The sequence below is a fragment of the Mesocricetus auratus genome, unplaced genomic scaffold, assembly GCF_017639785.1.
Source record: "Mesocricetus auratus isolate SY011 unplaced genomic scaffold, BCM_Maur_2.0 Super-Scaffold_100033, whole genome shotgun sequence".
Classification (NCBI taxonomy): domain Eukaryota; kingdom Metazoa; phylum Chordata; class Mammalia; order Rodentia; family Cricetidae; genus Mesocricetus; species Mesocricetus auratus.
Genome location: NW_024429213.1, coordinates 15,906,202 through 15,921,304, shown reverse-complemented (window position 1 = coordinate 15,921,304; position 15,103 = coordinate 15,906,202). Strand labels below are relative to the sequence as shown.

General features: G+C 41.6%; 1 protein-coding gene across 1 annotated transcript; it reads left to right on the top strand.

Annotated features, from left to right (window-relative positions):
• Positions 1-5,799: 5,799 nt before the first annotated feature.
• On the top strand, positions 5,800-6,808 carry LOC106022412 (glyceraldehyde-3-phosphate dehydrogenase). The gene is given in 4 exon segments (XM_013124485.3): positions 5,800-5,961; positions 5,964-6,062; positions 6,065-6,273; positions 6,275-6,808. Coding segments are annotated over 4 exon segments (996 nt in total). The 5' UTR covers positions 5,800-5,807.
• Positions 6,809-15,103: the final 8,295 nt, after the last annotated feature.

Below are 15,103 nucleotides of genomic sequence, written 5' to 3'. Positions count from 1 at the left end.
AATAATCAAATTGAAGGCTTTAATCAATAAAGTAGAAACCAGGAAAACAATACAAAGAATCAATGCAACGAAGAGTTGGTTCTTTGAGAAAATCAACAAGATAGACAAACCTTTGTCCAAATTTACCAAACAGCAGACAGTGAACACGCAAATTAACAAAATCTGAAATGAAAAGGGGGACATAACAACAGACTCTGAGGAATTCCAGAGAATCATTAGGTCATATTTGAAAACCTGACCTCCACAAAATTCGAAAATTTAAAGGAAATGGATGACTTCATGGACAGCTATCATTTGCCAAAACTAAATCAAGAACAGATAAGCAACTTAAATAGACATATAACCCCTATGGAAATAGAAGCAGTCATCAAAAGTCTCCCAAACAAAAAAAGTCCAGGTCCAGATGGCCTCAGTGCAGAATTCTACGAGAAATTCAAAGAACAGCTTATACCAATTCTTCTCAAAGTGTTCCACACAATAGAAGCAGAAGGGTCTTTGCCAAACTCTTTCTATGAGGCTTCAATAACCTTGATCCCCAAGCCACACAAAGATACAACTAAGAAAGAGAACTTCAGACCAATATCCCTCATGAACATTGATGCAAAAATACTCAATAAAATACTGGCAAATCGGATCCAAGAACACATCAAAACAATCATTCACCATGATCAAGTAGGTTTCATCCCAGGGATGCAGGGATGGTTCAACATACGAAAATCCATCAACGTAATCCACCATATAAACAAGCTGAAAAACAAAAATCACATGATCATCTCACTAGATGCTGAAAAAGCCTTTGAAAAAATCCAACACCCCTTCATGATAAAGGTCTTGGAGAGATCTGGGATAACAGGGACATACTTAAACATAATAAAAGCTATATACAGTAAACCAACAGCCAACATCAAATTAAATGGACAGAAACTCAACGCAATAACTCTAAAATCAGGAACAAGACAAGGCTGTCCACTCTCTCCATACCTTTTCAACATGGTACTTGAAGTTCTAGATATTGCCATATGACAACAAAGGGGGATCAAGGGGATACAAATTGGGAAGGAAGAGGTCAAACTTTCACTGTTTGCAGACGATATGATAGTTTACATCAATGACCCAAAGAACTCTACCAGGGAACTCTTACAGCTGATTAACACCTTCAGCAAAGTGGCAGGCTACAAGATCAACTCAAGAAAATCAGTAGCCCTACTATATAGAGATGATAAAAGGGCTGAAAGAGAAATCAGAGAAACATCACACTTTACAATTGCCACAAACATCATAAAATACCTTGGGGTAACGCTAACCAAACAAGTGAAAGACCTGTATCGTAAGAACTTGGAATCTTTAAAGAAAGAAATTAAAGAAGCCCTCAGAAAATGGAAAGATCTCCCATGCTCTTGGATAGGTAGGATCAATGTAGTAAAAATGGCAATCCTGCCAAAAGCAATCTACAGATTCAATGCAATCCCCATTAAAATCCCAGCACAATTCTTCACAGACCTTGAAAGAACAATAATCAATTTTGTATGGAAAAACAAAAGACCCAGGATAGCCAAAACAACCCTGTTCAACAAGGCAATTTCCGGAGGCATCACCATCCCTGACCTCAAGCTCTATTACAGAGCTATAGTCCTGAAAACAGCTTGGTATTGGCACAAAAATAGACAGGTAGACCAATGGAATCGAATTGAAAACCCGGGTATTAACCCACACACGTACGAACATCTGATCTTTGACAAAGAAGCTAAAAATATACAATGGAATAAAGAAAGCATCTTCAACAAATGGTGCTGTCATAATTGGAGACTGGCATGTAGAAGAATGCAGATCGATCCATGTTTATCGCCATGCACAAAACTTAAGTCCAAATGGATCAAAGACCTCAACGTAAATCCAGCCACACTGAACCTCTTAGAAGAGAAAGTGGGTGGTACCCTTGAACGAATTGGTACAGGAGACAGCTTCCTGAACATAACACCAGTAGCACAGACAGTGAGATCAACAATTAATAAATGGGACCTACTGAAACTGAGAAGCTTCTGTAAGGCAAAGGACACAGTCAGCAAGACAAAAAGGCAGCCCACAGAATGGGAAAAATATTCACTAATCCCACATCTGACAGAGGGTTGATCTCCAAAATTTACAAAGAACTCAAGAAGCAAGTCTCCAAAACACCAAAGGACCCTATTAAAAAGTGGGCTGCAGAACTAAATAGAGAGTTTTCAATAGAGGAGTCTAAAATGGCTGAGAGGCACTTGAGAAAGTGCTCAACATCCTTAGCCATCCTGGAAATGCAAATCAAAACAACTCTGAGATACCATCTCACTCCTGTCAGAATGGCTAAAATCAAAAACACCAATGACAATTTATGCTGGAGAGGATGTGGTCAAAGGGGGACAGTCCTTCATTGCTGGTGGGAGTGCCAACTGGTTCAGCCACTTTGGAAATCAGTATGGAGATTCCTCAGAAAAATGGGAAGAAACCTACCACAAGACCCAGCAACTCCACTCTTAGGCATATATCCAAAAGATGCCCATTCATACAACAAAGATGTCTGTGCCACTGTGTTCATAGCAGCTTTATTTGTAATAGCCAGAACTTGGAAGCAACCTAGATGTCCCTCACCCGAAGAGTGGATAGAGAAAATGTGGTACATTACACAATGTAGTACTATTCAGCAGAAAAAAAGTAATGGAATCATGAGATTCGCAGGCAAATGGATGACACTAGAAGAAACCATCCTGAATGAGGTAACCCAGTCACAAAAAGAGAAACATGGCATGTACTCTCTCATATATGGATTTTAGACATAGATCTGGGGAGTGCCAGCCTACAATCCTATGGCCAGAGTGTCTGGGAAACAGAAACTTCATTTAGTGGTTGATCGAAGAAGAGGCAGACTCCCTTGGTTAAGGACTGAGCTGAACTGAAGAAAGCCAGTAACAGAGAGGGAGGACTGATGATCAAAGGGATTAAGACTGGGCTGGTTTAACCCCCAGAAAAAGCTGACCAGACAAAGGTTAACTCTTGAATCCCAGGCATCAGCCTGGGAATCCAGCATGGGACTGATCAAGACCCCCTGAATCTGGGTGTCAGTGAGGAGGCCTAGGGAATCTATTGAGCCTTGAACTCTGGGGGGAGGGTCTAGGCCCTTCCCTATATGAAATGACAGACTATGGACACCCCCATGGAGGGCCTCACCCTCCCTGGGGGAATGAGGGGATCACGGGGGGGGTTGGGGGGATGCACGGGACGAGGGGAGGGAATGGGAGAGGGACCTGAAACTGACTTGTGAAGCAACCTCGTTTCTTATCTAAATTTAAACTGGAAAATAAAATATAAAAAAAGAAAAAAAAGAGCATATGCTCTGTAAGAACACATCCTGGTTGCTCTCATAGTGGGTCCAGATTCAGTTCCCAGCACCTAACTGGTGGCTCACAATCACCTGTAACTCCAGTCCCCGGGGATCCTGCACATTCTTATGGCCACCACAGGCACCAGGGTGGACAAAACATCCTTGCACATAAAATAAATGCATAAATCTTGTTTTTGTAAAGACCCCAAAGAAATTTGAGAAGCTTCTTTCTTGGCTACAAGCCAGAAAGAGCCTTTGGGAGACCCATTTCCTCATCCTCGCTAAAGGCTGAAGATGGCAGGAAATGGATCTGTTTGCCCGTATGTCTTTCCCTTAAGGGGACACTATACTGAGAACTTGACTGACATCAGGAGGACCTCAAATCCTGGAATGAAAGCTGGACTGACTGGATCTTCTCAGCCTCCCCTCCCCAACCCACTGAAGCTTTATTAAATCCCAGGCAGTGAGACTGTGTTATCCCACTCCCAGTGACTCCTCCTGCTCAATAGGAGCTATGCCTTCTTTCGCCATTAATCTCTAAGTAATATTTCTTTGTAGAATTAATATTGCTTGGTCTGTGATTTTATTCTTTGAATTTGGGGGATAAGAATCTGAAAGCCTCAGGCTTGGGGTGGCTTTGTTGGCCACTGTCTCTCCAGGACCCTAGTCTTTCAAACTAAGTACAACATAGCAGAGAAAGGCTCCACCACACCCAGAGATTAGCAGATACTCCATGCAGTATTAGATACACTTAAGTCCCTTACTTTGGTTGCTTTGATTATTGAAACAATAGACCCCAGGGAACCAGAATTCCTCCAGGGATTACATTCTGTGAGGTGAGAAAGCTTAAGGCCTGGGCCAACCGGAAGGAAAGTTTTTCCTCTTGAAAAAAAGATTTGCAACTTGTCACACCCCCTTGAGGGAGAGTGGACATTACAATGATGGATCGGTCAATAATAGGAAGGACCACTTTGGACATCTCATCTGTTCATAACTCTGGGCCTTTATTTAAACTGTAACCTCATGTCAAGATCCTGAAGGCAGACTAGGGCAGAGCCAGGCCATAAAATCTCTTTGTACACCTTTCCAAATTGGCCACATTGAAGAAATCTCATTTGCTCGCATCCACACATACCTTGGTCTTGTCCGTTGGGGTGCTTAGCAGGTAGTACCCTGAGTCTGTACACAGGTGAAAAAGGTCCCTTTAAGAGACCAGCCACAATTTTCAGGGGCCTGGCAGTGCTTGCTTCCTGCCTCTGGCTTCCACCCCTGCAGCTCCATACACCGGACTAGGCCGGGTACCTCTCCTTGGGGTCTAACACCGTGTCTTCCAGCCCATCAGTGGTAACCAAGGCACCACAGTCTCCTTCTCCACCCAAGTAAACTAGGTTCCATTCTGTTCTGCCTACCTGGGCCTGGGCTCTGCCACTGGGGCTTCCATTCCAGAGGAGGTGGCAGGAGCCATGTTACCTTAGCTTCCTGCTCCACCCATGGAACTAGGACTAGACTAGCTGCCTGTGCTTGGGGACTGCAATAGCAGCTACCATCCCAGAGGCAGGAACAAACTCATCCCAGCATCCTAGTCTCCTGCTCCACCCACATGTCTAAGACTATCAGGGCCTGCCTCCAGACCAAATTCCTTTGCCTGGGGTATACCACTTGGGTTCCCACCCATCCCAGTCAGATCTAAAACACCCCAGCATCCTGGTCCATTTCTCCACCTGCAAGACCAGGAAGTAGAGAGCTACCAGAATATTGGACTTGCCTACACACACCAGAAGGGAACCCTGGACCCACACCCATCAGGAGAGGAAGAGGCACCCTCTGGAACCCACTGCATGAAAGGATGGGAAGGAGACAATATAAAAACACAAGAAAGAAGAGAAAAAAACAATACGACACCACCAAAGTCCAGAGACCTTACACCAACAAGACTGGAATACCCCAACACAAATGAGCCAGAAGAGAATGACATAAAAAATAACTTGATGGAAATGATAGAGGCCCTCAAAGATGATATTAGAAAATCCCATTAAGAGATGGCAGAAAAAACAATCCAAAAAATGCAAGAAATGGAGCAAAAGACAAAGCAAAAATTACAAAATAATTTAAACAGTGAAAGGGCTGAAATCTGAAATAGCAATAACAAAAAACACACTCTGAATGACTGCTGAAACTAGAAAAGCTGGCAAAATGATCAGGTACAACAGATGCAAGCATAACCAACAGAATACAAGAGATGGAAGAGAGAATCTCAGGTGTTGAAGATATACTATAGATTCATCGGCCAAAGAAAATTTTAACTCCAACAAATCCATAACATAAAATATCCAGGATATATGGGACACTGTGTAAAGATCAAACTTAACAATGATAGGCATATCTCTGCTCCTCCCTGTTTTAGATGCAGCCGCATCTCTTTGTGTAGTGCCAGCCTCGTTCCTGAGACACAATGGTGAAGGTCGGAGTGAACGGATTTGGCCGTATTTGACGCCTGGTTACCAGGGCTGCCTTCACTTCTAGCAAAGTGGAGATTGCTGCCATCAATGACCCCTTCATTGACCTCAACTACATGGTCTACATGTTCCAGTATGACTCTACCCATGGCAGTTCAAAGGCACAGTCAAGGCTGAGAATGGGAAGCTTGTCATCAATGGGAAGGCCAACACCATCTTCCAGGTGTGAGATCCCACCAACATCAAATGGAAGATGCTGGTGCCGAGTATGTTGTGGAGTCTACTGGCATCTTCACCACCATGGAGAAGGCTGGGACCCACTAGAAGGGTGGAGCCAATAGGGTCATCATCTCCACACCTTCTACTGATGCCCCCATGTTTGTGATGGGTGTGAACCATGACAAGTATGACAACTCCCTCAAGATTGTCAGCAATGCATCCTGCACCACCAACTGCTTAGCCCCCCCTGGACAAGGTCATCCATTACAACTTTGGCATTGTGGAAGGACTCGTGACCACAGTCCATGCCATCACGGCCACCCAGAAGACTGTGGATGGCCCCTCTGGGAGGCTGTGGCGTGATGGCTGTGGGGCTGCCCAGAGCATCATCCCTGCATCCACTGGTGCTGCCAAGGCTGTGGGCAAGGTCATCCCACAGCTGAACTGGAAGCTCACTGGCATGGCCTTCTGTGTTCCTACCCCCAACTTGTCCGTCGTGGATCTGACATGTCACCTGGAGAAAGCTGCCAAGTATGAAGACATCAAGAAGGTGGTGAAGCAGGCGTCCGAGGGCCCACTGAAGGGCATCCTGGGCTACACCGAGGAACAGGTTGTCTCCTGCGACTTCAACAGTGACTCCCACTCTTCCACCTTTGATGCTGCAGCTGGCATTGCTCTCAATGACAACTTTGTAAAGCACATCGCCTGCTATGACAATGAATTCAGCTACAGCAACAGGGTGGTGGACCTGATGGCCGACATGGACTCCAAGGAGTAAGAGACCCACCCTGGACCATCCACCCCAGCAAGGACTCAAGCAAGAGAGAGGCCCTGGCTGCTGAGCAGTCCCTGTCCAACAACCCCACACTGGTCATCTCCCTCACAGTTTCCATCCCAGACCCCCAGAATAAATGAGGGGCTTAGGGAGCTCTGCTCTCTTGAATACCATCAAGAAAGTTCACTATAGCTGTCAAAAAAAGAAAGACAGGCATAGAACAAGGTGAAGACACCCACCTCAAAGGGCCAGAAAACATGTTCAACAAAATAATAGAAGAAAGAAAACTTTCCCAACCTAAAGAAAGACATGCCAATGAAGGTGCAAGAAGAATACAGAACACCAAATAGAGTGGACCTGAGTAAAATTCCCTTGATACATAATAATCAAGACCCCAATATTACAAAATAAGAAAGAGCAGCTAGGGAAAAAGGCCAAGTTACAGATAAAGGAAAAAATGCATTTCCACAGTTGGTCACAGAAACTAGGGCCCCTCCTTTCTGTCACCATTCTGAGTGAGCCTCGATTTCAAAATTAATACATACATCTTTTGAAACATGACTTAGGACTATTTTGTATATTTTCATGTGCATGATTATATTCATTAGCAATTTATACATGACAACATGTGCAACATGTATCCAATTATTCGGAAATTTAAATGAAATGGCCAGTGATTTAGACATATAGCTTAAATGACTCAGGGAAATACAGAACTATGAAGTGACCAACAGCAATCACACACGAATAATTAGAACAATTTTCCCAAAGAATTCAATAGTAAAATGAACGCAAAATCCCAAGCTCATCAAATCTGAAAGAAAACAAGAGAGCCACAGGAAACCACAGTCATTTTAAATTTGTTCCATGTAGTAAAGTGACAATTGTGCATTATTTTTGTAAATTTTTTTTAAAATTTTAAATAGCTTGTTTTACATGTCAATCCCAGTTCCCTCTCCCTCCCCTCCTCCCGCATTCCCCCCACCATCGCCCCCCATCCTCCCACCCTATTGCCAATTCCTTCCACATAGGGGATATCTAGAGTCTATCAGTTCACTCAGGGTAGGGTCCAGGCACTTCCCTAAGACTCCAGGCAGAGAGAGCAACCCTCTTTGTGCTATGGACACACGATGTCTGTTAGTATTCGAGGGATAAACACTGATCCACTGCTCAGGACCCCATAGGTAGCCAAGGCCTCCTCATTGACTCTCACATTCAGGGGATCTGGATCGGTTCCATGCTGGCCTCCCAGCTGTCGGTCTGGGGTCCAAGACCTCTCCCCTGTTCAGATCAGCTGTCTATGCTGGTTTTGCCAGCCCATTCTTTGCCAATTTGCTCTTCGTTGCTCTCTCTCTGTTGCTGGGTTCCTTGGGTTCTGTTCAGTATTTAACTGTGGGTGTTTGCCTCTGCTTCCATCAGTCACTGGATGAAGGCTCCAGGATGGTTATAGACATCAAGTTCACTATCAGAAATAGGCATTCGAGGTGGTCTCTACACTATTGCTTAGCTTGCCAACTGGTGTCATCCATTTAGATCACTAGAGGTCACAATGGTGCCTGATCTGTCTTCTAACCTATGATTCCCTCTTCCCCCTATCCTACCCCCCAGTCGACTTTCCTGTTCCCCCACGTCCTACTCAGTGAAATAGATGAAAACTGATGAAGAGAAATCTTAGCTAGGAAAACTCAGTCATACATAAATCATGGGATATGTCATGACCAAAGGCCTATCATTAACAAAAGTTTATCTCAACCCACTGTGTTCACAAAATGTAATATGGAAATTATCTCAACCAATAATAAATAAGAATAGTGACAAATCACAAGGCACCTACATATGTGAAGATTTTCATATCTCTAAGAAGAGAAGGAACTTTCCTTTCTCCATGAATAGTTAATAACTGAAACAGGGCTGAAATGCCGCAAGTGGGATAACTTTGCCTGCATGCTCTATGCACTGGGTTCCAACACTACCAACTATATCACAGCAAACCAACAAATGGAAAACAGCAATGTCACACATAACAGTGAAAGAGCAAGAGCTTTCCTTGTGAAAGTGACCAATAGTTCCTTTTGATGTGTTTATTCACTCAGTGAGAAGAATAATAGACATGTACTGTCATAGGGGAAGAAATAAATTCGCCATTATTCATACTATCATTACTCATTTGATTATAGTAGAAGAAATATAATCTATGTATAATTATAAATGTAGAATTACTCAGTTGGAGGCATAGCTCAGTGGTAAAATGTTTGCCTAGTATATTGTACGGTCCTGGGTTCAAACCCCAGCATTGCAATAAAACTAATATAGGGCAACCTCATCCAGGCCTTTTCTGCAACCTGCCATACTCATTCTGATCCTACAACCAGTACACCAGCCTAGTCTGGCCTTCTTGCCTTCACTGCAGAAGAGCACTTGCTTGAGCAGTATCCTGCCTACATGCTCACCAAATCATAGGACTCCCCCTTATATCCATCATTTCTACTCATACCTATCTATTCCCACACTCTCACCTTGAAATAGTAAACTATCCTGTGTCCCATCCCAGTACCCTCTGTCCTCCTGAATTCAACATCCCCAAGTCATATCCAACACCTACACCTACCCCACCAACTCATCCAACTCACATTCCCTTTACCCCCACCCTGCATCATCCTTCACAAACTCAGAATTAACAAAGGATGGTACATGCCCAGTAAACATTTTTAATATGAACAAAATAAAAGATCAACCCAGTATCTTCTCTCTGGAACCTAACAGTCTTAAATACTTACCAATGAGAATTTTATAGGGGAAATCCAGGACACAAAACTTAAAAGCAGTACCATAAACTGTCTCAAAGACTTCAAGGAACTGAGGAGACCCAAAGAAATATCTCAATGAAATCAAGGAGAATGAACTTAAAGAGAAACCACAGAAACTAGACCAAATGACCTTGGAACATGGAAAACTTTTAAAAATGGAGCACAATAAAATTATGAATACAAGCATATATGAGAAGGGGGAATGGCAAGTCAACAACATAGACCAGATGTTCAACAAGCTCCTAGAAAATTTCCACAAATTACGAATATGTATACTCATCGAAACACAATGAAAACACTGTACACCAAATAGAGACTACCAGAACAGAAAATGCCCAATGTGTATCATACATAAAACATTAAATTTACACAGCTAAGTATGTATATTGAAAGTTTAAAGAGGAAAAATACACATCACATATGAAGGAAAACATATCAGAGTGGCAGCTGGTTTCTCAATAGATAGATGGAATGGCTTTGAAGAATACACCTTACTTCCCAAAATACTGTGACAGATATATATATATATATATATATATATATATATATACATATATATATATATATACATATATATATATATATATAGCAATTCTGTATGGCATCATTGAAGGAGAAAGAAAAATTGCCTCCAGATATCTTAACACTCCAAAATATTTATATCCAACAAACCAAACATAAAAAATATAGGAATCATTATCTAAGAAATAAAAGAGGCATGGGCATAAGAAAGAAAATGGGAAAGAAATGCAAAACTACATTTATTAATACCCAAAATACCACCATGATCACAGAAAATAACACCAAAATCAACAATACGATGACATCTTCCTGGAGAAATAGTGACCCATATTATAGATGTGTCTTCCCAACTCAAGGTCTGAATTAAAAGCATGTGTCATGTAAGTACAAGGTCTGGATCAAAAGCATGTTGTTTTCTTGCCTTGAGGTCAAGATCACAGGTGTCCCTTCCATTTCTATATAATAGTTTCTTCCAGATCTAGTTAACTTGACAACCAAGGAGAGCCATCAAAAGATCTTCCTTGCTTGCTTCATTCCTTCTTTCCTTCGTTTCTTTGTTCCTTCATTCCTTCCTCCCTCCCTTCGTTTCTTTCTTCCTTTCGGTTTTTCTTTGTTCTCTAAATTGCATTTTGCTTGTGGGGACTGCTATGGAAAAGGGTGAATAAAGAGGGACAGGTAGTTCAATGGGAATGAGATGCACAATGTGAAGGACACAAAGTATAAATATAAAGAAAGTTAAAACAAATAATGGCCTAAACACAAGGGATCCAACTGTGTAAAAGAAAAACTATGGCTGGTGGGAGTGGCAACTTGTACATCCACTATTGAAATCAGTATGGAGATTCCTCAGAAAAATCAGAATAAACCTACCACAAGACCAGCAACTCCACACTTAAGCATATATCAAAAGATGCCCATTCATACAACAAAGATGTCTGTTCCACTATGTTCATTGCAGCTTTATTTGTAATAGCCCGAACTTGGAAGCAACCTAGATGCCCCTCAAACGAAGAGTGGATAGAGAAAATGTGGTACATTTACACAATGGAGTACTATTCAGTAAAAGAAATCAATGGAATCCTGAAATTTGCAGGCAAATGGATGGCACTAGAAGAAACTATCCTGAGTGACGTAAGCCAGTCACAAAAAGAGAAACATGGCATGTAGTCTCTCATATATGGATTTTAGACATAAATCTGGCGAGTGCCAGCCTACAATCCCATGGCCAGAGAGTCTGGGAAACAGAACCTTCATTCAGTGGCTGATGGAAGCAGAGGCAGACTCACATGGCTAAGCACTGAGCTGAACTCAAGAAATCCATGGAGGACTGATGACCAAAGGGGTTACGACTGGGCTGTTTTAAACCCCAGAGAAAGCTGATCTGACAATGGTTAGCTCTTGAATCCCAGACTGATGCCTGGAAATCCAGCATGGGACTGATCAATACCCCATGAATGTGGATGTCAGGGAGGAGGCGAAGGTAATCTATTGAGCCTTGAGTAGTAGATCAGTATTTACCCCGGGTATAGAAATGGACTTTGGGCTCCCATCCAACAATGAGAAATGCACTCTCACCCTGAACTCTTGGGGGAAGGTTTAGGCCCTGCCCTGTATGAAATGACAGACTATGGACACCCCCATGGAAGGCCTCACCATCCCTGGGGAAATGAGGGGACATAGGAGGGGGTTGATGGGAGGGCAAGGGTGAAGGGCAGGGAAAGGGAGAGGGACCTGTAATTGACATGTGAAGCATACTTGTTTCTAATTTAAATTTAAATGTAAAAATAAAATTAAAAAAGAGGAAAAAACTAACACAAATATGTAACTGAAAAAAGGAAAAACTGTGACAGTTTAATCACATAGTGACCCTCACACACTGATATTGGTAGACTTCAATAGCTCCCTCTCAACAAGAGACAGGTCATTTAGACAAAAACTAAGCAGAGAAAGGTTGGGGCCAACAGATGTTATGAACCAATTGGACATGACAGATAATTACAGAACATTTCACCCAAACATGAAGAAATACACCTTGTTCTCTGCACTATGCAGAGCTTACTCCATGCCAGGACCCATGAAAATGATTCCATTCCATCTTGCCTCAAGTTCAGAGAACTCAAATCTGTCTTATTATCAATAAGACATTATTTGGCAGCTACAGGATGTTTTGGCCTTAGTGGTGGATGTCTCTTGTCTGATAAACAATACAATTGTGCCTAGGTTTGTTTACTCTGGATCCTGAAGGAGGGTAGCAGGTGTAGCTACCAAATCCCTGGAGGAATAAGGGAAGTAAATATTTTTGTCTCTTATACATGATAATTGAAGTCTTCTGCCATTTTGTCCTCACTGCTGGCTGAATTCCTAAAACTGTGAAAGAATAAACTAAGGGCCCATTCAGTATGGATTGAATGGGCCTCCTGACAGCTATCCTGTGTCTCTGTCTGGGATACTTAACCCTCTTCTCTCAATCACACTCACTGTCTCAAGTATGAACCAGAGGCTGCTCAGCTGGCTCCAAATGCAGCCCCGCAGAGACAGTTTCCAAAAAAAATCGAAATTGACCACATACTGAAACTCAAAATAAATATCAACAGGTACAAGAGAATTGAAGTAACTATGTGGATTCTATCACGCCACCACAGGATAAAGATAGGTATCATTGACAAAATAAACAACAGAAAGCATTCAAATCCACGGAAACTGTTCAACTCTTTAATGAATGAGAAATGGGTGAAGACAGAAATACGAAAGAAAAGTAAGACTTTCTAGAATTGAATGAAAATGATTACTCAATATAGCCAAGCTTACGAGACACAATGAGAACAGTTCTAAGAGGCAAATACATAGCACTGAGTGCCTACATCAAAAAGTAAAGAAAATAAATAAACCAATTTAATTTAAAAAATCTGATGAGATCTCATACTAACAACTGTATAGCATGCCCGAACGCCATAGGACAAAATGGAGAAGTCATGGCAAGAAAGATTAGATGGCAAGAATCTATCAAACTTAGGGCTAAAATCCATCAAATAGAAACAAAGAGTCAATGAAAGAAAGACCTCATTCTTTGAGAAAATAGATAAGAATGAAAAACCCTTAAACAAATTAACTAAAAGGCAGAGAGAAAGAAGATCCCAATTAACACAATTATATATGGAAAGGGGGACAAAACTACACACACTCAGAAAATCCAGAGAATCATAAGGACATACTTTAAAAACCTGTACTCCACCTAAAGAAGTGTTAAATTTCCTCAGTAATACCTCTTACCAAAGTTAAACCAAGATCATCAAGATTAGAAAAACAATTAAAATAGACCAAGGATCCCCAAGACTGGCTAAGATCAACAACAAAAACAACAGTTCATGCAAGAGATGAGGTGGAGTAAGGGAAACACTCACATATTGCTGGCTGGAGGGGGAACATGAATAGCTATTGTGAAAATCTGCTTGGTAGTTTTTCAGCAAGATCAGAATCGATCTACCCCAATGTAACACCTGAAAGGGCAGAACACTTCTCAAGGATTCAGGCCACTGCCTGAGGATTTAGATGAAGACAAAACACAGTGGGACATACTTGCAAGGAGAATGCCATTTATTGCAACAATAGTGGTACATTATATACCAGTTAGCAGGCACAGTGGAAAACTACCAAGGACAGAAGTACATCTTCCCAAGGCCCTTCAGTAATAAGGATGGGCAGATAACAGGAACTTGCATCCAGGCAATAAGGACTGGCAGACAACAGGTAGTTGCATTCAGATTTTACTGGAAGGAGATGACAAGCATTATTTGCTGGGAGCTCCTAGTCACAAGCTGGTCAGTAGACCCCTATCTGGAAAGGGTCCAACACCCCAATTTCTAGATATACCATTTCTTGGCAAATACATATGTGAAGCACAATTTTTAGTCATACATTTCTTATGATTTATTATAGCTTGCCTGAAGATTTAGAAAGGAAAGTCAACCACATGCCATAAAAGCTAGGCACACACCTTTAATCCCAGCACTCTGAAGCTAGGAGGTGGTGCTACACACCTAATCGTAGGACTGAGGTTACAACAATTTTGACTTGTGAATTGTTAAGAATACTAAAACCAGGGAAAGATCATAAAAAGGTAAGCAATCTAATATTTGAAAATGGGGCTGAAATATAAGTTATTGATTTCACAAATAATGAACGTCTGAAAGGAACTGCATCAGTTGCTGGTTTTGTGGCGTCAGATGAACTGACAAAAGCTTTTCTGTAAAAATAACCTTGGGTATTTACTTGTCATTGTCCGTGCATATCACCATGAGACCGCTGTGCTTTGTGAAGACACGATGGACCTTGCAATAGATTATGAAGCCCAAATCACACAGTCTGCAGGTAAAAAGGATGAAAATCACAATGTGGTCTGTCCTGTAAGTGTTTGGGCCTGACAGGACTCACCATGCCAACATTCAAAGACAATCTACGGGAAATCTTGTTGTATTACTCCATGTTTACATGAATGTAGATGAATTCCTTTTTGTTTCAAAAAAAACTGGCTTACTTGTGTTAAGTGCATTGTCATTTTTAAATACGAGAATCTACAATGGCATATAATATTATTTAGATTAAAAAAGAGTTCAATATTACTATTAGAGCGGCAAGGAAATATTGAAAGCTATTTATCTTATTGCAGATATGAGGGGGTTTTACACATAGACATAAAAGCAAGTAATAAAATTTTACTGTCTTTTAAAGCATGACAATCTGTTTTTAGTAAATATTCCCATATAATCTTAATAGGTAAATGCAATTCAATAAAACAAAAACATAAACCATGCATATATGTGCACATACGAGAAATACCTGGATTCATAAGGAACCTTATGTATGTTATACCAAGTTCTTGAAAGCCCAAAGAGAGACCTCCAAGGAGCCCACTCAGTGATGCAAACATATAACGTTTGCTGTTAAGTTACAAGCCTGTCAGCAGGGACCT